Source organism: Zophobas morio, unplaced genomic scaffold (genome assembly GCF_036711695.1).
Source record: "Zophobas morio isolate AGI-343-1 ecotype UQ-CSIRO unplaced genomic scaffold, CSIRO_AGI_Zmor_V1 ptg000021l, whole genome shotgun sequence".
Classification (NCBI taxonomy): domain Eukaryota; kingdom Metazoa; phylum Arthropoda; class Insecta; order Coleoptera; family Tenebrionidae; genus Zophobas; species Zophobas morio.
The window spans coordinates 25,945,462-25,971,980 of NW_026972126.1; the positions used below are offsets into that span (position 1 = coordinate 25,945,462).

General features: G+C 37.4%; 3 protein-coding genes across 4 annotated transcripts; 2 read left to right on the forward strand and 1 right to left on the reverse strand.

Annotated features, from left to right (window-relative positions):
- Positions 1 to 3,407: 3,407 nt before the first annotated feature.
- On the reverse strand, positions 3,408 to 5,044 carry LOC135131897 (actin-related protein 2/3 complex subunit 2). The gene is made up of 5 exons (XM_064059752.1): positions 4,856 to 5,044; positions 4,613 to 4,706; positions 4,198 to 4,566; positions 3,807 to 4,147; positions 3,408 to 3,755 (listed from the first exon to the last, which is right to left on the reverse strand). Exons 1-5 carry the CDS (start codon positions 4,927 to 4,929, stop codon positions 3,728 to 3,730), a joined length of 906 nt encoding a protein of 301 aa, XP_063915822.1. The 5' UTR covers positions 4,930 to 5,044; the 3' UTR covers positions 3,408 to 3,727.
- Positions 5,045 to 5,109: 65 nt separating this feature from the next.
- LOC135131898 (EKC/KEOPS complex subunit Tprkb-like) lies at positions 5,110 to 6,641 on the forward strand. The gene is made up of 2 exons (XM_064059753.1): positions 5,110 to 5,304; positions 5,377 to 6,641. Exon 2 carries the CDS (start codon positions 5,433 to 5,435, stop codon positions 5,937 to 5,939), a length of 507 nt encoding a protein of 168 aa, XP_063915823.1. The 5' UTR covers positions 5,110 to 5,304; positions 5,377 to 5,432; the 3' UTR covers positions 5,940 to 6,641.
- An 81-nt stretch (positions 6,642 to 6,722) lies between these two features.
- LOC135131895 (S-adenosylmethionine decarboxylase proenzyme) lies at positions 6,723 to 26,016 on the forward strand. 2 transcript variants are annotated; one of them, XM_064059749.1, is made up of 7 exons: positions 6,723 to 6,956; positions 7,109 to 7,195; positions 24,098 to 24,536; positions 24,586 to 24,678; positions 24,744 to 24,764; positions 24,819 to 24,974; positions 25,027 to 26,016. In XM_064059749.1, the coding sequence occupies exons 1-7, from the start codon at positions 6,847 to 6,849 to the stop codon at positions 25,162 to 25,164; spliced, it is 1,044 nt and encodes a 347-aa protein (XP_063915819.1). In that variant the 5' UTR covers positions 6,723 to 6,846; the 3' UTR covers positions 25,165 to 26,016. The 2 variants fall into 2 exon arrangements, with proteins under 2 accessions (XP_063915819.1, XP_063915820.1); XM_064059750.1 differs by lacking the exon at positions 24,744 to 24,764.
- Positions 26,017 to 26,519: the final 503 nt, after the last annotated feature.

Below are 26,519 nucleotides of genomic sequence, written 5' to 3' on the forward strand. Positions count from 1 at the left end.
ATTGAGAAAACAAGAATTGAATGATTGAGTAATTAAAAACCGCATAATTGAATTAAACGGAAAAATTAAAAAATTGAAAAATTAAAATTGAAATTTGGAATAATTAAAAATCAAGAAATTGAAAAGTTGTAAAATTAGAAAATTAAAAAAATTGATGAGTGTAAACTGGAAAATTTATCAAAGTATAAAAACGAAAAATTGCAAACTATTAAATTCAAAACGAACGATTGAAAAATCAAGGAATTAGAAATTTTGAAAAACTGATTCATTAAAAAATGGACAACTGAGAAAGTGGTGAGTTGTAAAAATATAAAACTGAAAATTCGTACAGTTTTAAAATGGAAAAATTGAAAAATCAAACAATCGTAAAATAGAAAAATTACAACACTGAAAAATCAAAAGCTTGGAAAATTGGAAATTGAAATTTTCAAATATTAAAAATCAAAAATTAGAAAATCGTGACAATGAAATTCGGATACCTCTATAAACGGAAATTTTATAAAATAATTAAACTGAAAACCCAAAAACTTGAAAAATTAAAATTAAATTTGATTTTCCGTTTTTAAAGATATCCGAATTTCATTGTTTAAATTTTGTAATTAATCTATTCCACAATTGTTCGATTTTTCAATTTTTGAATTTTAAAATTGTGCTATTTTTCAATTTCGTCCTTTTACAATATGTTTGATTTTTCAGTTTAATATTTTTTCAATTTCTCGATTTTTCATTTTTAAATTGTTCATTTTTTTAAATTTAATAATGTTGCAATTTTTCATTTTTACATGTTAATAAATTTACGAGTTCACAATTATGCAATTTTTCAATTTGGTAATTAATTTTATATTTTCTTTATTATTCGAATTTCATTGTTACGATTTTCCATTTTTTTTTATTTTTTCAATTTCATAATTTCCCATTTTTCGATTTTTAATTTTGTAATTACTCGATTTTACAATAATCCAATTTTGTAATTTTGCAATTTCTTGATATTTAACTTTTCAAAATTCCGATTTTCAATATTTCATTTTTTTGATTTTCCAGTTTTAGTTTTGTAATTTTTCAATTTTGTAATTTGCATTTTTTTTTTTTCATTTTTCAGTTTGATATTTTTAAATCTCCAAATTTCTTAATTAAAAACATGGTTTTGAGTATCGTGTTTTCAAAGAATACTACGTATAATAAGAAAAAAAAGGCAAAATATAAAGCCCGCCCACCCACCCCATCGCAATTATGATATATTTTTTTATTGTTAGAAACTTAAAATACGTTTGAAATCGTAATTTTTTTTAAGTATCTATGGATTTTGCAATTAGGCTCCGCCCCTAGGTCTGCCAACGAATAACAACTTCAATACTATTTAGATGAGGCCAGCTATGTAGAGAAATAATAAGGATTTTGCAGTTAAATTCTGCTCGTTTGGCTCTCGACGATAAAAAAAAAATCATCACAATTGACACAGGGCGGGTGGGCGGGGCTTATATTTTGATTTTTTTCTTAACGTACGTAGTTTTCAGAACAAGAATCTTAAAACATGTTTAAAATGGTAAACTCTGTAGGCAAATATGGATCTTGCAGTTAAGCCCCGCCCCTCGATCTGACAACGAATGAAAAATTCATCACGATTGAGATCGAGACGGATGGGTGGGGCTTCCCATTTGTTTTTGTTTTTTTTTTAATTTCTCATAGAAAAATAACGATTTCACAATTAAACTCTGCCCCTCGGCTTACGACGAATAAAAAAAAATCATCAGAATTGAGATGGGGCGGGTGGGCGGGGCTTATATTTTGCCCCTTTTTTTTCTTAACGTACATAGCCATCTTTTCACAACAAGAAACTTAGAACATTGGATTTTTTCAAGGAAATATGGACTTTGCAATTATGGGGCGGACCCTAATTACAGAATCGATATTTCCTTATACAAATTTTCCATTTTAAACATGTTTAAAGTTTCATGTTGTGAAAAGAAGTCTACAGTTATTAAAGAGAAAAGGGCAAAATGTAAGACCGCCCACCCGCCCTATCGCAATTGTGATGATTTTTTTTTATTCTTAGAAACTTAAAACACATTTAAAATGGTAAATTTTTGTAAGTAACTATGGATTTTGCAATTAAACTCCGCCCCTCTGGCTCACGACGAATAAAAAAAGTCATCACAATTGAGATAGGGTGGGTGGGAGGGGCAACATTTTGCCTTGTTTTCTTAATGTGTAGTCATTTTTTTACAACAATAAACTTAAAATATGTTAAAAATGGTAAATTTATATAGAAAAACATCGATTTTGCAATTAGGCTCCGCCCCTAGGTTTACAAACGAATGAAAACTTCTATTACTATTTTTACGATTTAGATCAGGTCAGGTGTAGGCGGGGCTTAATTTTTGGCTTTAATTTTTTTTTTTTTAATATACATAGTATTCTTTGAATTACATGATACTCAAAAAAATGTCTTACATGGTATTCTATTATACAAAAATAATAAGGATTTTGCAATTAAATTCTGCTCTTTTGGCTCTCGATGATTAAAAAAATCATCACAATTGAGACAGGGCGGGTGGGCGGGGCTTATATTTTGTCTTTTTTCTTCATATACGTGGTCGTCTTTTCAGAACAAGAAACTTAAAACATATTTAAAATGGTAAACTCTTGTAGACAAATAAATAATAGACAATTAAGCCCCGCCCCTCGATCTGACAACGAATGAAAAATTCATCACAATTGAGAATTGAGATCGGGGCGTGTATGGGTGGGGTCTAGTCTTTGGCTTTATTTTTTTTCTTAATATACATAGTATTCTTTGAACAACACAGTACCCAAAAACGTGTTTTTAATTTCCCGTACGAAAATAAGTATTTTGCAGTTCAGCTCCGCCCCTTTTGCCTAACGACGAATAAGAAAGAATCGTCACAATCGAGATAGGGTGGGTGGGCGGGGCTTATATTTTCCCGTTTTTTTTAATATGTGAAGGCTTATTTCGACAACAACTTTTTATTGGACACTAATATCCGAAACTACTGGATCGATTGTTGTCAAATTTGGTGTGTATGTCGTCAGGGTGAATTCACAAGCAACGCATTTATTTTAAAATAACATTTTATTTTCTAAATTCAAGTAAACAGTGTTTTGTTGTTTCGTTAACTGTAACCGTAATAAGAAAACTGTAAATATAATCTGCAAACGCATCTATTGTCTAGAAATAAAAAAATAAATATCGGAACTTGCTATTGAAATTGACAATTTATTAACTATTAATTTATTAACCTATGTTATATCATTTGGCGATGATGATGACTTTCGTAAAACTCGAATAATTTAAACAGCAACGAATGAATTAAAATGATATTAAATAAGCGGATACACAGTACAAAAAGGGAAAAAACAAGGATTTAAAAAATAGTAAAAATCTATAATAATGGCTAATAAATTTGATGAATTAGAAATATACAATTCACAATAATGTGCTCACCCATATCTCCAGGAAGCACAGTTAAAAGATTGAATCCTATGTACATCGCTGAAAATCAGCACCATACAACTATAAAACTGAACTGTACCATTCAGTGACCGGAGCGAACTTCATAATTGACTTAATAAATAAAATTACATTGCAAGAGAGGCTGTGCACATCTGACTGGAACAAAAACGTGTCGAATGAAACAGTTAAGTTTAGTAATTCGTCGGCAGTTATTAGTCCTTTGAGCTGATCTTACAAGCACTAGTACTACACACATCAATCCCTGCGGACGAACGTGCGCCCCCTGAAACCAAAAAATTAATTTTAATTAATTAATTAATTAAAATCAACTCACGTTATAGTCTTTTTATCTGTGGACTTGTTCTCCGGCCGAGCCCTGTTCAGCACCTTCAAAAAATCCGAAGTCTTGGCCCGCATCCTACTGTGAATGTACGCCTTCGAACACTTAATATGGTAATGCAAGTAGTGGCGAAACATGTGGATCAAATTAATCGTGTTGTCCCTCGTGTTCCTCGCCGTGTGTCTCGGAAACAACACAAAAGTAACATAACCTACGTTGTTATCCACCTTCGCGTCCGTGTTCTGCAGCTCCCGAGGGGGCTCCCTGTGGCTGAACAGCACCGGAGGCGCCGTATGCGACGCCCTCAGCCCCTCCTTCAGCTCCTGCATGAACACCTTCCGACAAAAATTATCAAACGGAAACTCATCCCACAATCTGTCATTACCTTCCCGATCACGACATCATCCTCATCGCGAAACCGCGTCGAGAACACCACCGTGACCCGGTCGGCCTTCGCCTCCACGTACATGGTCTCGTCGTCGCGGTAGTGGATAACGGCGCGCTTCTGCCCCTCATCCCCGTTCTCCTGGAAGTCAAAGTACTTCTCGAACACCGACGCGAAACAATTGCGCTTCAGCAACCCGATCTTCTTGATCACGTCAGGCCAGTCCGAGGGGATGTTCTCGAGGTCGAACAGCACCGACACGTTGTAGCCGTCCTCGGGGGGCACCAGCAGGGGCCCGTACTCGCGCTTGAGCAGCTCGTCGGCGCCGTGCTCCTGCAGCTCCTTGTAGAACTTCAGCGAAATGCTTATCTGCAACGAGAGGGTCACGGGGGCGGCTGCAGGCGCTGCGGCTTACCCTAATTTTGGTTTTGTCGCCGTTGAGGTTGGAGATGTGGTAGAGGACGCCGTCGAAGTCGGAGACGGTGATGTCGATGGACTCGTTTTTTAACCTGGGGGAAATCGGGATACATAGAAAGCAAAATTGGGGTTTTTGGGAGGGTGTGGTGGAGAGGTAACGGGATGAGTTGGTTGGTGATAAGGCGAGTGATAACGGCGCCTCACCCGAAAAGAGCCGGTTTTTCCAGGAAGTCAGACTTACCCAGCTTGTGCCCCCCTGATTTTGACCGTTAGGGTTTCCTCGACCACTCGGTTGTTGGTTTCGAGCAAAATCATTCTGAACACCTAAAAAGTACGATTTATAACCAAAAATTACATTTACAAAGAGGTTTGATTGCTCATGGGAGGTGCTCACTATCTCGGTGCTAAACCTCGTTGACGTTAACTGCGTCGGTAAGGTAGAAACCCACGGGACGCGCCAATTTCAAAACACAAACATTATTTTTGTATTTCTATCAGAAAAAAAAAGCGTCTGCTCACTTTTATAGTTACAGCAGACAATAATTCACGAACTGACGAAATTGCATCCACTTTTACAACCTTTTAGTTGTTGTTGCTTCGTGTCGGTAAGTCAGTAATCTGTAACGCAGCGAAATCGTTTAACGACATTCCGCTTTTTTTCACTTTAATAACCCCTTTCACTCAATTCGTGTAAGTTAGGTGCAAATTTACCGCACTGCGAACTTCGCACCCTATAAAATATAATCCATTAACACTTTTTAGGTTGTAGCAACATAACCTCACTTTTTCATGCCATTGGTGCTTCGCCCCCGAACACCATGACTACCGTCGCTCTGGACCCCACCGTCGAGCTCCCGTTAACCGTCCAGTTGTACAGAAACGTCAAAAACGTGCCCGAGTTGCGCCAGAAAGTCATCGCCGGACAAATCAAGTGCTGTTTCATAAACCCCAAATATATATTGGATCCGTTTCAGTTAATCGTGGCTGCCAATAAAGCTCTCACTTGTGAAAATCGAATAACGAAGACTGTGTTCACCGAAATTTTATACAATTTGTCGATATCTAAGAACATTACGAGGAGTTTGCAGCAGTTTGGGATCACTGATGACTGCAGAGATTTGTTGGTTGTGATGGTAGGGGGCGAAAGTGATGGTGCGGCGGCTCAAATTGACGGGGAGGAGGCGGACTTGGGGGTGCTGGAGGAAATACGGGATTTGGGGGCTATCAGGAAAGCCTACAAGATTAAGGAACTGGAGGAGAAGAATACAACGCTTCTGGATTCAGTTGTTAGTAGAATAGCGACAAAGGATTTTATAGTGCATTAGAATAGTATTTAATTGTATTAATCTTTAAGAAAATGTTGGAAATATTTTTGGCTTTGGATCATTTTCCAGAGTTTCACTGATTTACATTTAAAAAAAAAAAAAACCAAGAAAAAAGCCGAAAACTAAAGTTCCAATACGTTGTGATTGAAATCCAATTAGATTTTTCAAAGTATTGTTGGTTGCCTATCCTTTTGACTTTGACGTGTGAACAATTTGGCAACGTTGATTTTTTTGTTTATAACTTGCAAACAACACGAAAAACCATAACATAGGAAAACCTTTTATGTCATATTAAGTAAACTCTGGATAGTAGGTGTTAATTATAGGACGAATTATTTATGTTGGCAAGCATGAAGGTTTTACCTGCCCCGTTGTGGAACTGTGGTTGTCACCCTTAAATACAGGGTGCTGACAGTACTGCCAACCCGTCAGATTCACCCTTCACCAGCTTCATTTCGCTAAAGTACCATTTGTACAGTTGTAAATTTGTCAAGCAAGCTTGAGACACGGTAAATTACGTGTTCTTGATAAATGCAGGCCTGTGTAACCCTCCCCTAACCACCCAAAAGTAACTAGGTAAAAATTCCAATATTTCTAACTAATCAATAATAACACAGTGTTAATGTTTTTATTTAACGTTATTTTCCACGCTTCAAGGTCGCTTCGTAGTGTAAGCAAATAAAATTCACCTTCTTTTCTCGATTTTTCTGCGATTTTTTCTCTAATAAGTCCATTTTCCGGTTTTCCCAGCCCCCAGTTCGCCGTTTTCTCCCGCCCCCACCGCCGCCCCCCAGTCTCTGTTGACACTGCGCGCGCACCGCCTCTCCTCGCATCGAATTTTGCTCATTCCTCGTCGAACCCAGCTCCGACCAGTCGCAGACGTCAGTAGCCGTCCCGACGCCGCAACATGAGTGAAGAAAGTGTCCAGTTTTTCGAGGGCGTCGAAAAGCTCCTCGAGATTTGGTTTACCGGCGACGGCGCCGCCTCCCAGGCGGCCGACCTCCGAAAAATCCCCAGGTTTGTGAGCCCCGGCCCGGTTAGACTGTGACGGCACCGCGCTGCCAGATCGATGTCGGCGGCACGCCGGCCGGCCGCCGCACAATCTAAGCGCGCCGCCGTCAGCTGACGGCGCCCACGGTGCCGACGTCTTAGGCAGGTTTTTCTTCCAGGGGCAAGCTGGAGTCGCTGCTGAAGATCGTCCGCTGCGAGATCATCAGCTTCATGAAGAACGAACAGGTGGACGCGTACGTGCTCAGGTGAGTTGTCGGTGGCTAAAAATAGGCGGCGCGGGTATAAATAGGCCGGGGGCGGGGGGCATCGGCGGAGGCCTTGAGGATGCCGGCGATGGGCGGCTGCGAGGGAAAGTTTGCTGGGAGATTTGGGGGTTCGAGGCAGAGGCGCGAGCGAGGCAAGGATTCGGTGCGGATTTGTAGCGGAATTTTAACCTAATTTTAATCGCAAATGTCAAGGTTTTATCTTGGCGGAGTTCACGGTCCGCGAGTATGAATGTGTTCATCCGGGGTAGATTAAGTGCGTGGTGGTAGACCCCGGGTTTGAAAAAAACTAAGCTGTTGGTTCGTTAGTTCTATTATTTAATAAAGAATGTCAAACAAAATTTTCCAATATTTTCATATGTATGATATCTAGAACCCTAAACTGTTTATCTATAGCATATTTCTAAGTACAAGATTAATAAATTGTAAACACAATGCATCAAAGCTTGATAACTAGGATCATTATTTAGCAAACAAATGCAAGTTATTTTTGGAAAAATGCTGTCATTAATCTAATAGTCACAGTACAACCATTTAAACTTATTTGTTGATCCCATCTAGAAAGATAATGACGTCATCGCAACAATTTATTGGAAGATGTTTAAAAAAAATCGTGAATTAATTACTGGTCAGTCAAAATATTAAGAATGTACCTAGTCAATATTTTTTTGGCGCAAGCAATAAAACAGCTTCAAATTATTGGATAAACTATAAAATCTGATTTTACAAATTTTATTTAATTTAATTAATTTTACATAGTATGCACTTGTTGATCACGTTGTATTTAATACTAGGTGACTATAACAGATCGTGTTTTTTTGCCAGGTTGGCAACAATTGAAAATTTTATTACAGCACACCTGATTGTCAAAATGAAAGTGAAATTTAGAACTTCGTGTCAACATTGACAACTGTACCGTAAATTGACATATTAACATTGCTGCCAATAATTCTAATTCAGAATTACCAACGCTAAAATTTACTCGGTTGTTAAAAAAAGATCAAAAAGGCACGTTTTTTTAATTCTTGCAAAAACAACGAAGGGGCCATCAAACTTTTTGAAAAATGAAACACAAGTGTCCCCCAAGGTTCTTTCTCATACTTAAAAAAGACACTTGGGGCTCCCAAGATTTAAACTCTTTCATTAAAAAATACTTTCAAAAAGAAAACGCAAGGGTCCCCCAAGATTAACGCCTGGAGCCCCCAAATTTTTTCATATTCTTAACAAGAAAAGAACAAGAGGCCCCTCAAGGTCAATTTCTTCAAAAAACTTGTTTTTCAAGTAATTTGTTTTTGAAGTAGTTTGAAAAATCTCAGGAACCCCTGGTTTTTGAAGTCCATGGTTTGAAAGATTTTGGGGGCCCCTTTTGTTTTGTTTTTGAAGTTGATCCAATTGTGCCTGGTTTTTGAAGTAGTTTGAAAGAGTGTCTGGGATTCCTTTTGGTTTGTTTTTGAAGTAGTTTGAAAGAATCTCAGGATCTTCGTGTGCCTGTCGTTTAAAGTAATTTGAAAAATCTCAGGGCCCATTTTTGTTTTGTTTTTGAAGCAGTTTTAAAGAATCTCGGGGGCCCAGTTTGGTTTCTTTTTGAAGTATGTAGTTGTAAAGAATCTCGGGGACACCTTTTGTTTTGTTTTTTTAACTAGATTGAAAGAATCTCGGGGATCTCTTGTGTCTGGTTTTTGAAGTAGTTGAAAAAAATCTCAGGAACCCCTTGTGCCTGGTTTTTGAAGTACATGGTTTGAAAGATTTCGGGGGCCCCTTTTGTTTTGTTTTTGAAGTAGTTTGAAAGAATCTCAGAATCTTCGTGTGCCTGTTTAAAGTAATTTGAAGAATCTCAAGGCCCTTTTTTGTTGTGTTTTTGAAGTAGTTTTAAAGAATCTCGGGGGCCCATTTTGGTTTGTTTTTGAAGTAGTTTTAAAAAATCTCGGGGGCTCATTTTGGTTTGAATTTGAAGTATGTAGTTTGAAAGAATCTCGGGGACACCTTTTTTTTTTTGTTTTTTAAGTAGATTGAAAGAATCTCGGGGATCTCTTGTGTCTGGTTTTTGAAGTAGTTTGAAAAAAATCTCAGGAACCCCTTGTGCCTGGTTTTTGAAGTACATGATTTGAAAGATTTCGGGGGGCCCTTTTGTTTTGTTTTTGAAGTTGTTCGAAAGAACTCGGGGTCCAATTGTGCCTGGTTTTTGAAGTAGTTTGAAAGAATGTCGGGGACCCCTTTTGTTTTGTTTTTGAAGTGGTTTGAAAGAATCTCGGGGACCCCTTTTGGTTTGTTTTTGAAGTAGTTTGAAAGAATCTGGAGTACTCCTTGTGTCTGGTTTAAAAAATTCTTTGAAAAAATCTCTGGGGCTCCTTTTGGTTTGTTTTTGAAGTAGTTTTAAAGAATCTCGGGGGCCCATTTTGGTTTGTTCTTGAAGTAGTTTGAAAGAATTTCCAGGGCTCCTTTTGGTTTGTTTTTGAAGTAGTTTTTAAAGAATCTCGAGTACATGTTTTGTTTTTTAAGTAGATCGAAAGAATCTCGAAGATCTCTTGTGTCTGGTTTTTGAAGTGCATAGTTTGAAAGAATGTCGGGGACCTCTTTCGGTTTATTTTTGAAGTAGTTTCAAAGAATCTTGGTGGCCGCTTTTGGTTTGTTTTTGAAGTCGTTTGAAAGAATCTGGGGTACTCCTTGTGTCTGGTTTTAAAAACACTTTGAAAAAATCTTCGGGGCTCCTTTTGGTTTGTTTTTGAAGTAGTTTTTAAAGAATCTCGGGGGCCCATTTTGGTTTGTTTTTGAAGTAGTTTTTAAAGAATCTCGGGGGCCCATTTTGGTTTGTTTTTGAAGTGGTTTGAAAAAATATCGGGGTCCACTTTTGTTTTGGTTTTGAAGCAGTGTGAAAGAATCTGGGGGAGGGGGGGGGCACTTGTGTCTGGTTTTTGAAGTACTTTCAAAGAATCTCCGGGGCCTCTTTTCGTTTGTTTTTGAAGTAATTTTAAAGAATCTCGGGAACTCCTTTTGGTTTGATCTTGAAGTAGTTTTAAAGATTCTCGGAGACCGGTTTTGTTTTGTTTTTGAATTAGTTTGAAAGAATCTCGAGGACTTCTTTTGGTTTATTGTTGAAGTAGTTTTAAAGAATCTCGAGGACCGCTTTTGTTTTGGTTTTGAAGTGGTTTAAAAGAATCTCGGGGGCCCTTTTGGGGTTTGTTTTTGAAGTGGTTTGAAAGAATCTCGGGGACCTCTTGTGTCTTGTTTTTGAAGAAGTTTGAAAGAATTTCCAGTGCTCTTTTTGGTTTGTTTTTGAAGTAGTTTTTAAAGAATCTCGAGAACATCTTTTGTTTTGTTTTTTAAGTAGATCGAAAGAATCTCGAAGATCTCTTGTGTCTGGTTTTTGAAGTGCATAGTTTGAAAGAATGTCGGGGACCCCTTTCGGTTTATTTTTAAAGTAGTTTCAAAGAATCTTGGTGGCCCCTTGGTTTGTTTTTGAAGTCGTTTGAAAGAATCTGTGGTACTCCTTGTGTCTGGTTTTAAAAATACTTTGAAAAAATCTCCGGGGCTCTTTTTGGTTTGTTTTTGAAGTAGTTTGAAAGAATCTTGGGGGGCCACTTGTGTCTGATTTTTGAAGTACTTTCAAAGAATCTCCGGGGCCTCTTTTCGTTTGTTTTTGAAGTAATTTTAAAGAATCTCGGAGACCGCTTTTGTTTTGTTTTTGAAATAGTTTGAAAGAATCTCGAGGATTTCTTTTGGTTTATTGTTGAAGTAGTTTTAAAGAATCTCGAGGACCGCTTTTGTTTTGGTTTTGAAGTAGTTTGAAAGAATCTTGGGGAGCCACTTTTGTCTGGTTTTTGAAGTACTTTCAAAGAATCTCCGGGGCCTCTTTTGGTTTGTTTTTGAAGTAGTTTTAAAGAATCTCGGGAACTCCTTTTGGTTTGATCTTGAAGTAGTTTTTAAAGAATCTCGGGGGCCCATTTTGGTTTGTTTTTGAAGTGGTTTCAAAGAATCTCGGGGGCCCCTTTTGTTTTGGTTTTGAAGTAGTTTGAAAGAATCTTGGGGGCCACTTGTGTCTGGTTTTTGAAGTACTTTCAAAGAATCTCCGGGGCCTCTTTTGGTTTGTTTTTGAAGTAGTTTTAAAGAATCTCGGGAACTCCTTTTGGTTTGATCTTGAAGTAGTTTTAAAGAATCTCGGAGACAGCTTTTGTTTTGTTTTTGAATTACTTTGAAAGAATCTGGAGGACTTCTTTTGGTTTATTGTTGAAGTAGTTTTAAAGAATCTCGAGGACCGCTTTCGTTTTGGTTTTGAAGTGGTTTAAAAGAATCCCGGGGACCCCATTTAGTTTGTTTTTGAAGTGGTTTAAAAGAATCTCGGCGGTCCTTTTGGGGTTTGTTTTTAAAGTGGTTTGAAAGAATCTCGGGGACCTCTTGTGTCTTGTTTTTGAAGAAGTTTGAAAGAATCTTCGGGGACCGCTTTTGTTTTGGTTTTGATGTGGTTTAAAAGAATCTCGGGGACCCCTTTTTGTTTGTTTTTGAAGTGGTTTGAAAGAATCTCGGGGACACCTTTTGTTTTGTTTTTGAAGTAGTTTTTAAAGAATCTCGGGGGCCCCTTTTGGTTTGTTTTTGAAGTGGTTTGAAAGAATCTTGCGTACTCCTTGTGTCTGGATTTTGAAGTAGATAGTTTGAAAAAATCTCCGTACTCCTTTAGGTTTGTTTTTGAAGTAGTTTTTAAAGAATATCGGGGGGGCCCTTTTGGTTTGTTTTTGAAGTGGTTTGAAAGAATATATTATATTATAGCTATTATTCCTTGTGTCTGGTTTTTGAAGTACTTTGAAAAAATCTCCGGGGCTCCTTTTGGTTTGTTTTTGAAGTAGTTTGAGAGAATCTTGGGGGGCCACTTGTGTCTGATTTTTGAAGTACTTTCAAAGAATCTCCGGGGCCTCTTTTCGTTTGTTTTTGAAGTAATTTTAAAGAATCTCGGGGACTCCTTTTGGTTTGATCTTGAAGTAGTTTTAAAGAATCTCGGAGACCGCTTTTGTTTTGTTTTTGAAGTAGTTTGAAAGAATCTCGAGAATTTCTTTTGGTTTATTGTTGAAGTAGTTTTAAAGAATCTCGAGGACCGCTTTTGTTTTGGTTTTGAGGTAGTTTGAAAGAATCTTGGGGAGCCACTTGTGTCTGGTTTTTGAAGTACTTTCAAAGAATCTCCGGGGCCTCTTTTGGTTTGTTTTTGAAGTAGTTTTAAAGAATCTCGCGGACTCCTTTTGGTTTGATCTTGAAGTAGTTTTTAAAGAATCTCGGGGGCCCATTTTGGTTTGTTTTTGAAGTGGTTTTAAAAAATCTAGCGTACTCATTGTGTCTGATTTTTGAACTACTTTGAAAAAATCTCCGGTGTTCCTTTAGGTTTGTTTTTGAAGTAGTTTTAAAAAATCTAGCGTACTCATTGTGTCTGATTTTTTAACTACTTTGAAAAAATCTCCGGTGTTCCTTTAGGTTTGTTTTTGAAGTAGTTTTTAAAGAATCTCGGGGGGGGGGGGGGCTTTTGGTTTGTTTTTGAAGTGGTTTGAATGAATCTAGCGTACTCTTTGTCTGGTTTTTGAAGTACTTTGAAAAAATCTCGGTGTCCCCTTTTGGTTTGTTTTTGAAGTAGTTTTTAAAGAATCTCGGGGGCTCCTTTTGGTTTGTTTTTGAAGTGGTTTGAAAGAATCTAGCGTATTCCTTATGTCTGGTTTTTGAAGTACTTTGAAAAAATCTCCGGTGCTCTTTTAGATTTGTTTTTGAAGTAGTTTTTAAAAAATCTTCGGGGCCCCTTTTGGTTTGTTTTTGAAGTGGTTTGAAAGAATTTAGCGTACTCCTTGTGTCTGATTTTTGAAGTACATACTTTGAAAAAATCTCCGGGGCTCCTTTTGGTTTGTTTTTGAAGTACTTTGAAAAAATCTCCGATGCTCCTTTAGGTTTGTTTTTGAAGTAGTTTTTAAAAAATCTCCGGGGCTCCTTTTGGTTTGATTTTGAAGTAGTTTTTAAAGAATCTCGGGGACACCTTTTGTTTTGTTTTTGAAGTAGTTTTTAAAGAATCTCGGGGGCCCCTTTTGGTTTGTTTTTGAAGTGGTTTGAAAGAATCTAGCGTACTCCTTATGTCTGGTTTTTGAAGTACTTTGAAAAAATCTCCGGGGCTCCTTTTGGTTTGTTTTTGAAGTAGTTTTTAAAGAATCTCGGGGGCTCCTTTTGGTTTGTTTTTGAGTGGTTTGAAAGAATCTAGCGTACTCCTTATGTCTGGTTTTTGAAGTACTTTGAAAAAATCTCCTGGGCTCATTTTGGTATGTTTTTGAAGTAGTTTTTAAAGAATCTCGGGGGCCCATTTTGGTTTGTTTTTGAAGTGCTTTGAAAGAATCTAGCGTACTCCTTGTGTCTGGTTTTTGAAGTGCTTTGAAAAAATCTTCGGTGCTCCTTTAGGTTTGTTTTCGAAGTAGTTTTTAAAGAATCTCGGAGGCCCCTTTTGGTTTGTTTTTGAAGTGGTTTAAAAGAATTTAGCGTATTCCTTGTGTCTGATTTTTGAAGTACATACTTTGAAAAAATCTCCGGGGCTCCTTTTGTTTTGTTTTTGAAGTACTTTGAAAAAATCTCCAGTGCTCCTTTGGGTTTGTTTTTGAACTAGTTTTTAAAAATCTCCGGGGCTCCTTTTGGTTTGTTTTTGAAGTACTTTGAAAAAATCTCCGGTGCTCCTTTGGGTTTGTTTTTGAAGTAGTTTTTAAAAGATCTCCGGGGACACCTTTTGTTTTGTTTTTGAAGTAGTTTTTAAAGAATCTCGGGGACCCCTTTTGGTTTGTGTTTGAAGTAGTTTAAAATAATGTCGGGGACACCTTTTGCTTTGATTTAGAAGTAGTTTTAAAGAATCTCGGGGACCCCTTTTCGTTTATTTTTGAAGTAGTTTGAAAGAATCTCGGGGACACCTTTTGTTTTCTTTTTGAAGTAGTTTGAAAGAATCTCGCGGACCTCTTGGTATGCTTTTTGAAGTAGTTTGAATGATATCGAGGACCCCTTTTGTTTGGTTTTTGAAGTAGTTTTTTGGTGTGTCGACTTTTTATTATATTTTGTTAATAAATAAAATAATTGACACTTTTTGATGGTGACAGTTTTATTATTTAGGGAAATTTAGATGTTTCCATTGCGAGTGGTAGCACTGTTACATTTTTGGCGCTCATTTCGATTCAATTACATAATATACATATTTATCTATACATACATAATTCTGGAACCTGCAGAGTTATATAATGTATGTAAAATCCAAGTTGAATAGTATTAAACAATCTTATCTATGTAAAGTTCTTGCAGTCGTAGCAGCCTTGTAGTTGTTTTTCATTTTCCAGATACTGATTAAATAACAAACTTGATATACCAGTTGTCACTATCAAATCTAGTGTCAAAGTTCGGGAAAGCAACGTAAATCATAGGAAAATTAATGTGCCCTTCATTCGACGCAAACAAATTATGATTTCGCGTGCAGACCTGCCTCGATTTCCGAGTATCTCGATCCCACTCAGCAGCGCATCATCACGCTACATTATCTAATCAGGAAATCAGACACAACAAAGCCACGCCAACTAGATCCCCAAGTGTCCGTTTTCCCCCAGGTCCATCTCCGAAATTTTGCGCCCAGACGCCGTCCACCACGATAACGAGGTTGTTAATCTTGCGACCTTTCAACTCGTTTCGATTATTCGGTGTCTCGAAGCGCGATAATTTGTTCATTGAAATTTTATTTTTAAATCTTGGGCATTCTGGTTTACTATACAAGATAAATAAATGTTTTCACTCGATTTATTGCGCCTGATAACCGCCGCTATATATAGATGGGTCGGTCTATATTTAAACGTGTTTCCTAGTTCGCTTTTGTTGCGGCTTGGAAATGGAGCACCGAACTTTGTTTTCGCTGACTGGATTTTTGCGAGAACGATGTTTCATTATTACGTGTGTTATCAGCGGATTTATTGATGAGGGGTTTCCGTTTAATAAATAACGAGCGATAAGTTATGCAAAGAAAATGGGTTTTAGATAAGGGGCTATCAGTGGAAGGTTTTCTTAGTGGACTGATGATGGGTCTTTGGACAATTTTTCGGGTGATGGAACAGAAGTTTTCTTTTCTTGGCATTTGAACTCGCGAAGGTTATCGGAAAGGAAAAGATATTTAGATCTCGGAATGAATGCATTGAATTAAATGAAACGAAATATGCAGGATAAAGTGCATAAGGAGGAATTTTATCACGGAAAGTACAGTTGTGTTATGCAGTTGTTGATAAATTTGTTTGGAAAATGTAGTCCGGTGTTATCACACTATTCATGTCAGTGGCGATTTATTGATTAGTCGCTTAAATAGCTGTTATTGACACGCGTTACGTCATTTTGGTACTGGAGAACACAATGTTGGATGGACTGTTGGCAAAATTGAAAATGATTGAACAAAATGTTTATGTTGGCACTTCTGAGTTATTGACAGCTGCCATTAACGTCACTTTGACAATCAGGCATGCCATCACAAAATTTTAAAAACAAAAAGCTCCACTGTGTGAATTCTGCGTTGTACCGAAACTCAATCCTCTGCTTGCAAACCTCGACAGTCCAGCGGGTACCTCCTTCAGTCAGTATTTTTACTTCCCGAGCGTAAGCAAAGGAAGTATTGCAATCGAGTCCGTCGGCCGACTCTCTACTTTTACGTTTTCTCGATCTTTCATGACCCCTAGAAGACGAAGAAATAGGTCTCCCATTTCTGTTCGTCTGTCCGTCCGTCTGTCCGTCTGCCGTCCCGGATTTTAATTAGCCAGATAATCTCCGAAAGTACTCGACCGATTGTTGTGAAATTTTGTACTTATATTAAGAATATCATGTAGATGGTAAAACGCCAACCAAAATTTGTCTAATCATCCCCACCACTAATGCGATGACGTCACTTCAAAATTGTACATAGTAAATCGGTTTTCAATTGTATAAAATAACATAGTCCTACACATGTAGTTTACAACTCCGAATCGACTTTTCACCCGAAACGTCCAGATTTTTGGAAAAAAAAATCAAAATTATAAAACAACATTTTTAAATTTAATTTTTAATCTGCTAACCAGAATGCTTTGAAATGTTGCAGATGTTTTAATGCTATAAAGAGCATCATAAATCTTTAGTCAAAAAATATTTGCTTATCCCCTCCAAAAACTTGATGACGTCAGCTCAAAAGTTTGTGGAATAAATCATATCTAAAATGTACAAAATATGATGAGTCTGTACTTGTGATCTATCACTCCATTCATATTTTTTGGATTTGCATATACAGGGTGACTCAAAAAAATTAATGAATGCGTAAATATATTTTATTGATTTAATCAGGAACTACAAAACCGAATGCTCTGACATCTTGCAGATGTTTTAAGGTCATAAAGAGCATAATAAATGTTTAGTCAAAATATATTTGATTATCCCCTCCAAAAACTTGATGACGTCAGCTCGAAAATTTGCCGAATAAATCATATCTAAAATGTACAAAATATGATCAGTCTGTACTTGTGATCTATCACTCCATTCATATTTTTTGGATTTGCATATACAGGGTGATTCAAGAAAATAAATGAAAGCGTAAATTTATTTTACGGATTTACTCAGGAACTACAAAACCGAATGCTTCGAAATCTTGAAGATATTTTAAAATTATCATAAGCATGGTAAATTTTTTATCAAAACATATTTGGTCGTCCCCCCTAAAAAATGTATGATGTCACCACAAAATTTTGCTGAATAAATCCTATCTAAAATGTACAAAATATGGTGAGTCTCTTCTTGTGATTTATCATTCCATTCAAATTTTTTCGATTTGCATATACAGGTGACTCAAAAAAATTAATGAATGCGTAAATTTATTTTATTGATTTAATCAGGAACTACAAAACCGAATGCTTTGAAATCTTGCAGATGTTTTAAGGTTATAAAGAGCATAATAAATTTTTAGTCAAAATATATTTGGTTATCTTCTACAAAAAACTGATGACGTCAGCTCAAAAGTTTGCCGAATAAATCGTATCTAAAATGTACAAAATATGATGAGTTTGTACTTGTGATTTATCATTCCATTCATATTTTTGGATTTGCATATGCAGGGTGACTCAAAAAAATTAATGAAGGCGTGAATTTATTTTATCGATTTAATCAGGAATTACAAAACCGAATGCTTTGAAATCTTGGGAATATTTTAAAGTTATTATAAGCATGGTAAACTTTTGTTCAAAATGTATTTGTTCATCCCTCCTAAAAAAATTGATGACGCCACCCTTAAATTTTGCTGAATAAATCCTATCTAAAATGCAAAAAATATGATGAGTTTGTACTTGTGATTTATCATTCCATTCATATTTTTTAGATTTTCTTAAGAGGTGGTTCAAAAAAATTAATGAAGTCAATTTATTTTATTGATTAAATTAAAGGCAACACTTATTATTAGTATTACACCCCAACCAACCCAATTTGGTAGACACAAAATTTGTTAAAGGAAAAACTCGGTTGAAACATAAGGGTAGCGCGCTTATTTACATCGACTTTAACATTACAGACCTGCATTTGTTTTATGCGCTCACTTGGTTCCGCGAATGTGAAATAGACATGTTTATAATCAACCAATTGTGAATTTCACCGTCAAGAATTAAAATAAAACCCAATGTTTTATATAATAAGCGGAAGTCGAAGCAATAAAACCGATGGTCGTTTTGTTTACAGTTTCTCCGTTTGACTCTCACGTATGCTGTTACGCCTGTCATCTTAAATTAAGAATGTTTATACATACACGATTTTCAGCTGCCTGGGATACGTATACGTGAGTAAATTGTTTCGTTATTTTATTGATTATTACAAATCAATATTCAAAACGACCCAATTCATTTTCCCGAAAATTTGAGAATATAATAATTTTATTCATAGTATTACACTACATCTATCCCAACTGATATACGTGTCCTTGCAAAAATGTTGATGACGTCATCGCAATTTTTTTTTAAATTCCCACTACAAAAATGTAATGAGAAAAAAAACACAATAGGCATACAGTCGTCAAGTTTCCGACAGCGAGGGAAGTACTGTCTAAACTCTTTAGACCAATTTTTTGTAACACAATTGTGTTTTTCTGCGCCATTCGAGACTCAACACATGACATCATACTCCGCATAAAAATAGCTCGCAGAGCAAAGATCGCTTAATTAAAAAAAAAATGCACACCATTTGCATAACACACCATTAAAACTGGTTAAGCGTGCCTTACCGATCGCCCGAATCGACAAATAATTATTCTAAAACGTATTACGTAACGCTACACATTAGAATCTCGGGTCATCGCATCAAAAAAGCGACCTCCGCGAATACTAGACCTGGGTCACTTACTGCCCTACTTGCTGATAAGATTTATAGATAAACCCGTCCAAACTTGTCGGATTCCGCAACTCCTGCCAACAATGCAAAGAATTCCGCCGAACGACTCATTTGTGAAATTCGAATCGCTCTTCCTTGAAACACTAATTGACTCAGCAATTGGCAAATGTTTGTTTTGTTAATTTTTTATTGTTAACGACCAGTTGCAATTAACTTGCAAGCGTCTTCCAGACCAGTCGACTCAGCATGTAAACAAAACGGGATTCGCTTGGTTGCGCCTTTCCCAGTCAAAACAGCCTTTTGCGTCGCGGCGTTGACTTAGGACGACCTTGCCCTTGCGGGATCGATTCGCGTCCCCACGCTGATTTTTGACGAGCCGCCCTTCCATAAATCCCACCATTTTGTTGCGCAACGGGCTCTTGCAGCGACCTTGATCGGGTTCAGGTCTTCCACACGAGACTACAGGTTCACGAGACGCGGCAGGAAAGGTTGGCAGGAAAAGCCGATTCGGGGCCAGAAATAATCCGAGTTGGCAGCCCCAAAAAAAAAAAACGTATTTTCGGAAAGTCGATCGATGCACTTGGTGGACTCGCGATTGTGATATACAGGGTGATTGACAGTAATGTGAGTCGAAGATGATGATTGACTAGTGTTAAGTGGGATTTATAAACTTGCTGTTGACGTTAAAGTTCCCGCTGACGTTGCTTTTACAGCTGAAAATTGTCATTTATAAACTCCGTTGCCAAGTTGCCATTGATAGTTTCTTGTTGTCGAAATAAGTCTGCACATGTTAAGCAAAACAGGGCAAAATGTAGCCCCGCCCACCCACCCTGTCTCGATTGTGATGATTTTTTTATTCGTCGTGAGCCAAGAGGGCGGAGCTTAACTGCAAAATCCTTATTTCTCTAGGAGAAATTAAAAACATGTTTTTGAGTGTCGTGTTGTTCAAGAATACTGTGTATATTAAGAAAAAAATTTTGTTAAATTTCGAAAATTCTCAAAAGTGAGTCGAAATTTGCATCAGGGAAAATTCTTTTTTGAAAAAATTCAGTCATGTAAATTTCGACTTGCTGATTCCAAAAATATAGTGTGTTGATGGTCACGGAGCAACATTTTCGAAAGAATCGGTACGAAATGCGAATTTTTGAAAATTTCTAAATATTTCGATATTTCGACGGTCGATTCCGGAAAAACGGTTGCAGTTATCAAAGAAACGATGCCGGAAGTGAGTTCTAGAGATCGAAATCTACAAGAAAATGTGTTTGGTTAAGTTTCGAAAATGTCAAAATTTGGCCGAAATTTGAAGAAGGGGGGACCATTGGAAAAATTTCACTTTTAAAAAAGTTGTCTAAAAATTGTGAAAAAATTCAGGGACGTAGATCTCGACATGCTGATTCCAAAAATATATTGTGTTGATGGTCACGGAGCAACATTTTCGAAAGAATCGGTACGAAATGCGAATTTTTGAAAAATTCTAAAAATTTCGATATTTCCACTGTCGATTCTGGAAAAACAGTTGAAGTTATCAAAGAAACGATGCCGGAAGTGAGTTCTAGAGATCGAAATCTACAAGAAAATATATTTAGTTAAGTTTCGAAAATGTCAAAAATTGACCGAAATTTGAAGAATTGGAAAAATTATCACTTTTAAAAAAGTTGCCTAAAAATTGTGAAAAAATTCAGGGACGTAGATCTCGACATGCTGATTCCAAAAATATAGTGTGTTGATGGTCACGGAGCAACATTTACGAAAGAATCGGTATGAAATGCGAATTTTTGAGAATTTCTAAAAATTTCGATATTTCAACGGCCGATTCCGGAAAAACGGTTGCAGTTATCAAAGAATCGATGCCGGAAGTGAGTTCTAGAGCTCGAAATCTACAAGAAAATGTATTTAGTAGAGTTTCAAAAATGTCAAAATTCGCCGAAATTTGAAGAAGGGGGGACCATTGGAAAAATTTCAATTTTAAAAAAGTTGTCTGAAATTTGCGAAAAAATTCAGGGACGTAGATCTCGACATGCTGATCCAAAAATATAGTGTGTTGATGGTCACGGAGCAACATTTTCGAAAGAATCGGTATGAAATGCGAATTTTTGAGAATTTCTAAAAATTTCGATATTTCAACGGCCGATTCCGGAAAAACGGTTGCAGTAACTAAAGAATCGATGCCGGAAGTGAGTTCTAGAGCTCGAAATCTACAAGAAAATGTATTTAGTAGAGTTTCGAAAATGTCAAAATTTGGCCGAAATTTGAAGAAGACCATTGGAAAAATTTCACTTTTAAAAAAGTTGTCAAAAAATTGTGAAAAAATTCAGGGACGTAGATCTCGACATGCTGATTCCGAAAATATAGCGTGTTGATGGTCACGGAGTAACATTTTCGAAAGAATCTGTACGAAATGCGAATTTTTGAGAATTTCTAAAAATTTCGATTTTTCAACGGTCGATTCTGGAAAAACGGTTGCAGTTATCAAATAAACGATGCCGGAAGTGAGTTCTAGAGATCGAAATCTACAAGAAAATGTGTTTAGTTAAGTTTCGAAAATGTCAAAATTTGGCCGAAATTTGAAGAAGATTGAAAAAAATTTCACTTTTAAGAAAGTTGTCTTAAAATTACGAAAAAATTCAGGGATGTAGATCTCGACATGCTGATTCCAAAAATACAGCATGTTGATGGTCAACAAGCAACATTTTCGAAAAAATCGGTACGAAATGATGCAAATTTTTGAATAATTCTAAAAAATCGGTATTTCAACGGTCGATTCCGGAAAAATGGTTGCAGTTATCAAAGAAACGATGCCGGAAGTGAGTTCTAGAGCTCGAAATCTCCAAGAAAATGTGTTTGGTTAAGTTTCGAAAATGTCGAAAATTTGGCCGAAATTTGAAGGGGGTACCATTGGAAAAATTTCACTTTTAAAAAAGTTGTTTAAAAATTGTGAAAAAAATTCAGGGACGTAGATCTCGACACGCTGATTCCAAAAATATAGCATGTTGATGGCCAAAGAGCAACATTTTCGAAAAAATCGGTACGAAATACAAATTTTTCAAAAATTCTAAAAATATCGATATTTCAACGGTCGATTCCGGAAAAACGGTTGCAGTTATCAAAGAAACGAAGCCGGAAATGAGTTCTAGAGCCCGAAATCTACAGAAAAATATCTTTAGTTAAGTTTCGAAAATGTCAAAATTTGGCCGAAATTTGAACAAGGGGGGAACACTGAAAAATTTCACTTTTAAAAAAGTTGTCTGAAAATTACGAAAAAATTCAGGGATCTCGACATGCTCATTCCAAAAATACAGCATGTTGATGGTCAACGAGCAACATTTTCGAAAAAATCGGTACGAAATACAAATTTTTCAAAAATTCTAAAAATATCGATATTTCAACGGTCGATTCCGGAAAAACGGTTGCAGTAATCAAAGAAACGATGCCGGAAGTGAGTTCTAGAGCTCGAAATCTCCAAGAAAATGTGTTTAGTTAAGTTTCGAAAATGTCAAAATTTGGCCGAAATTTGAAGAAGACCATTGGAAAAATTTCACTTTTAAAAAAGTTGTCAAAAAATTGTGAAAAAATTCAGGGACGTAGATCTCGACATGCTGATTCCAAAAATATAGTGTGTTGATGGTCACGGAGCAACATTTACGAAAGAATCGGTATGAAATGCGAATTTTTGAGAATTTCTAAAAATTTCGATATTTCAACGGCCGATTCCGGAAAAACGGTTGCAGTTATCAAAGAATCGATGCCGGAAGTGAGTTCTAGAGCTCGAAATCTACAAGAAAATGTATTTAGTAGAGTTTCAAAAATGTCAAAATTCGCCGAAATTTGAAGAAGGGGGGACCATTGGAAAAATTTCAATTTTAAAAAAGTTGTCTGAAATTTGCGAAAAAATTCAGGGACGTAGATCTCGACATGCTGATTCCAAAAATATAGTGTTTTGATGGTCACGGAGCAACATTTTCGAAAGAATCGGTATGAAATGCGAATTTTTGAGAATTTCTAAAAATTTCGATATTTCAACGGCCGATTCCGGAAAAACGGTTGCAGTAACTAAAGAATCGATGCCGGAAGTGAGTTCTAGAGCTCGAAATCTACAAGAAAATGTATTTAGTAGAGTTTCAAAAATGTCAAAATTCGCCGAAATTTGAAGAAGGGGGGGACCATTGGAAAAATTTCAATTTTAAAAAAGTTGTCTGAAATTTGCGAAAAAATTCAGGGACGTAGATCTCGACATGCTGATTCCAAAAATATAGTGTGTTGATGGTCACGGAGCAACATTTTCGAAAGAATCGGTATGAAATGCGAATTTTTGAGAATTTCTAAAAATTTCGATATTTCAACTGCCGATTCCGGAAAAAAGGTTGCAGTAACCAAAGAATCGATGCCGGAAGTGAGTTCTAGAGCTCGAAATCTACAAGAAAATGTATTTAGTAGAGTTTCAAAAATGTCAAAATTCACCGAAATTTGAAGAAGGGGGGACGGACCATTGGAAAAATTTCAATTTTAAAAAAGTTGTCTGAAATTTGCGAAAAAATTCAGGGACGTAGATCTCGACATGCTGATTCCGAAAATATAGCGTGTTGATGGTCACGGAGTAACATTTTCGAAAGAATCTGTACGAAATGCGAATTTTTGAGAATTTCTAAAAATTTCGATTTTTCAACGGTCGATTCTGGAAAAACGGTTGCAGTTATCAAATAAAGGATGCCGGAAGTGAGTTCTAGAGCTCGAAATCTCCAAGAAAATGTGTTTAGTTAAGTTTCGAAAATGTCAAAATTTGGCCGAAATTTGAAGAAGGGGGGACCATTAGAAAAATTTCACTTTTCAAAAAGTTGTCCAAAAATTGTGAAAAAATTCAGGGACGTAGATCTCGACATGCTGATTCCAAAAATATAGTGTGTTGATGGTCACCAATCAACATTTTCAAAAAAATCGGTACGAAATGCGAATTTTTGAGGATTTCTAAAAATTTCAATATTTCGACAGTCGATTCCGGAAAAACGGTTGCAGTTATCAAAGAAATGAGGCCGGAAATGAGTTCTAGAGCTCGAAATCTCCAGAAGAATGTGTTTAGTAAGTTTCGAAAATGTCAAAATTTGGCCGAAATTTGAAGAAGGGGGGACCATTGGAAAAATTTCATATTTAAAAAAGTTTTCTAAAAATTGTGAAAAAATTCAGGGACGTAGATTTCGACACGCTGATTCCAAAAATATAGCCTGTTGATGGTCACGGAGCAACATTTTCGAAAAAATCGGTACGAAATGCAAATTTTTGAAAAATTCTAAAAATAATATTCTATATTAGACTTATTTCGACAAGAAGAAGCTTAAAACTTTTGCTAAAATGGTTATCCAACAGCGTGCCAACTTTAACGGCAACGTCAACGACAAGTTCATTCGGCGAAACGTTGAGGATTTTATTTCAGATAGGCAACCCATAACACATCTGTTTTGTTTTCGTTTGTAAATATGCAACCCAAACTACACCTGTACGGTATATACAAACTTGTTATTGTTGTTCTTTCAGTGAAAGCTCGATGTTCATCTCGAAGCGGCGCTTCATCCTCAAGACCTGCGGCACCACCACGCCTCTGCTCTGCCTGGAGCCCCTGCTGCTGCTCGCCGAGCAGTACGCCGGCTTCACCGAGGTGGAGGACTTGTTCTACTCGCGCAAGAACTACAAGCGGCCCGACCTTCAGGTCACTCCCCACAAGCACTTCGACCAGGAGGTGGCTCTCCTGGACTCGCTGTTCCCCGACGGCGTGGCCTATTGCATGGGGGCCGTGAACAAGGACTGCTGGTACTTGTATACCTTGAACCCCTTCACGCGCAGGGCGCCTCGCCAGCCCCTGCCCGTGCTGGACGAGCCGGACCAGACGTTGGAGATACTCATGACCGACTTAGACCCCGAAGTCATGAGCATCTTCTCCAAGGAGGAGTCGCTGAACGCCACTGAAGCAACCAAGGTAACGTCTTCGTTTCGCTATACATAGTGTTGACAGTTTTGTTGTGCAGAGGTCCGGCATCGACAAGATCATCCCCAACATGATCATCGACGACTTCCTGTTCGAACCGTGCGGTTACTCCATGAACGGGGTCACAAAAAATGTAAGTGCGTACGTACGAATGCGAAAATGAGACGTTGTTACTGTGTCTGTTTGCATGTCTGTCAGATAAGCGCTGAAATGTCCGACGTAAGTAGCCTGCGTCGCGGTGACGTCATTAATTTTGAGACCGATTTCCATTAGGGCTGTTACATGACGATCCATATCACTCCCGAGCCGGAGTTCTCGTACGTGAGCTTCGAGACCAACGTTCCGTGCAGTTCGTACCGCGAGATCATCAATAAGGTTCTGGATACGTTCCTGCCGGGGAAGTTCACCGTGACGGTGTTCGCCAATCAGGTGAGAGCCACGCCCTAAATTCACTAAGCCCCGCCTGACGTTGTCGTCGTAGGCGTCGCCCACGAAGGACACCGCCGAGGAGCTGCAGTACCTCAGCACCATCGGCGAGTGGCAGCGCCGCGACGTGCAGCACTGCCGCTTCAAGAACTACGACCTCATCTACACCTTCTACTCGAAGTTCCCGAGCTGAGGGTGTCAGGTAAAGTTGTACTTTAGTGCAGCTGTCTCTCCACCCCCCCTATCATTGCTCCGCCTCCTTCTCGTCATCCGATCGCTCGTCTTCCTCGAACTCTCCTCCGAGTACAAAATTCTCCAAGCGCCGCTCTACCGCGGCTACTCCAAGTTCTCCAAACATATCTTCGGCCCGTTCTCCTTCATCCACATCTTCTTCTTCCTCTTCGCTCCCGTCTTCACCTTCACCGCGTTCGAGTCGCCACTGGTCTTGTTCTCGTGGTGGCGCAACAAGATCTCGTGAGATTTGCTTAAAAACTTTTAAAGCCAGTAGGGTGCATAGTGGACGTATGTGTTGTTTTTACCTTTTACCTATGAGGGTTAGGAGAAACATGCATGAGAGTTTTTTTCGTTTTCATCTGTCCAACACTATGTCGATGCTGCTTTAAGAGTTTTTTCTGATTTCTTTGTTACAAATTTTAAGCTAGAGTGGCCAAGGGCACTTTCTATTTACCTTTCAAGGACCTTGAGGGATATTCGACCTGTATTTTAACTTTCTTTTTCGTTGTCGAAATTACTGTTTACAAGCAGGGTTGCAAAGGTCCATTCAAAAAGTAAGCTATTGTGACTTGACGCTGGTCCCGGCGCGTCAGGGGCTGCTGAGCGAATAATAGCTTATTTTTTACATATTGAGAATTCCGTATTTTTTATCTAGGGTTATAGCATTTTTTAACACTTTATTTACGTTAGTGTAATGTTAATTATATAGAGAATCATTTTAAAATAACGGCTAGACTAGATTTAACCTTGGGACATATACAAAATGTTGATGTTTAAGATACTTTAACATAATAAAGTTTACTTCAATTTATTGTTGTCTTTTCTTAGCACCCAACTTCACCCATCTACACAACAGTTTAATAACTTCTAATAAAAATTGGTCTAAAGAGTTTAGACAGTACTTCCCTCGCTGTCGGAAACTTGACGACTGCATGCCTATTGTGTTTTTTTTCTCATTACATTTTTGTAGTGGGAATTTAAAAAAAAATTGTGATGACGTCATCGACATTTTTGCAAGGACACGTATATCAGTTGGGATAGATGTAGTGTAATACTAAGAATAAAATTATTGTATTCCCAAATTTTCGGGAAAATGAATTGGGTCGTTTTGAATATTGATTTCTTATAATCAATAAAATAACGAAACAATTTACTCGCGTATACGGCAACTGAAAATCGTTTATGTATAAACATTCTTAATTTAAGATGACAAGCGTAACAGCATACGTGAGAGTCAAACAGAGAAACTGTAAACAAAACGACCATCGGTTTTATTGCTTCGACTTCTGCTTATTATATAAAACATTGGGTTTT

What these genes read in the sequence shown, in the direction of transcription:
- LOC135131897 (XM_064059752.1), bottom strand. Translation starts at nt 4,929, where the DNA reads ATGATTTTGCTCGAAACCAACAACCGAGTGGTCGAGGAAACCCTAACG. An exon ending in GCGACAAAACCAAAATTAGG is followed by an intron (nt 4,567 to 4,612) that starts GTAAGCCGCAGC and finishes CTCTCGTTGCAG; the next exon opens with ATAAGCATTTCGCTGAAGTT. An exon ending in ATGATGTCGTGATCGGGAAG is followed by an intron (nt 4,148 to 4,197) that starts GTAATGACAGAT and finishes TTTTGTCGGAAG; the next exon opens with GTGTTCATGCAGGAGCTGAA.
- LOC135131898 (XM_064059753.1), top strand. Translation starts at nt 5,433, where the DNA reads ATGACTACCGTCGCTCTGGACCCCACCGTCGAGCTCCCGTTAACCGTC.
- LOC135131895 (XM_064059749.1), top strand. Translation starts at nt 6,847, where the DNA reads ATGAGTGAAGAAAGTGTCCAGTTTTTCGAGGGCGTCGAAAAGCTCCTC. An exon ending in GACCTCCGAAAAATCCCCAG is followed by an intron (nt 6,957 to 7,108) that starts GTTTGTGAGCCC and finishes TTTTTCTTCCAG; the next exon opens with GGGCAAGCTGGAGTCGCTGC. An exon ending in TGAACGGGGTCACAAAAAAT is followed by an intron (nt 24,679 to 24,743) that starts GTAAGTGCGTAC and finishes CATGTCTGTCAG; the next exon opens with ATAAGCGCTGAAATGTCCGA.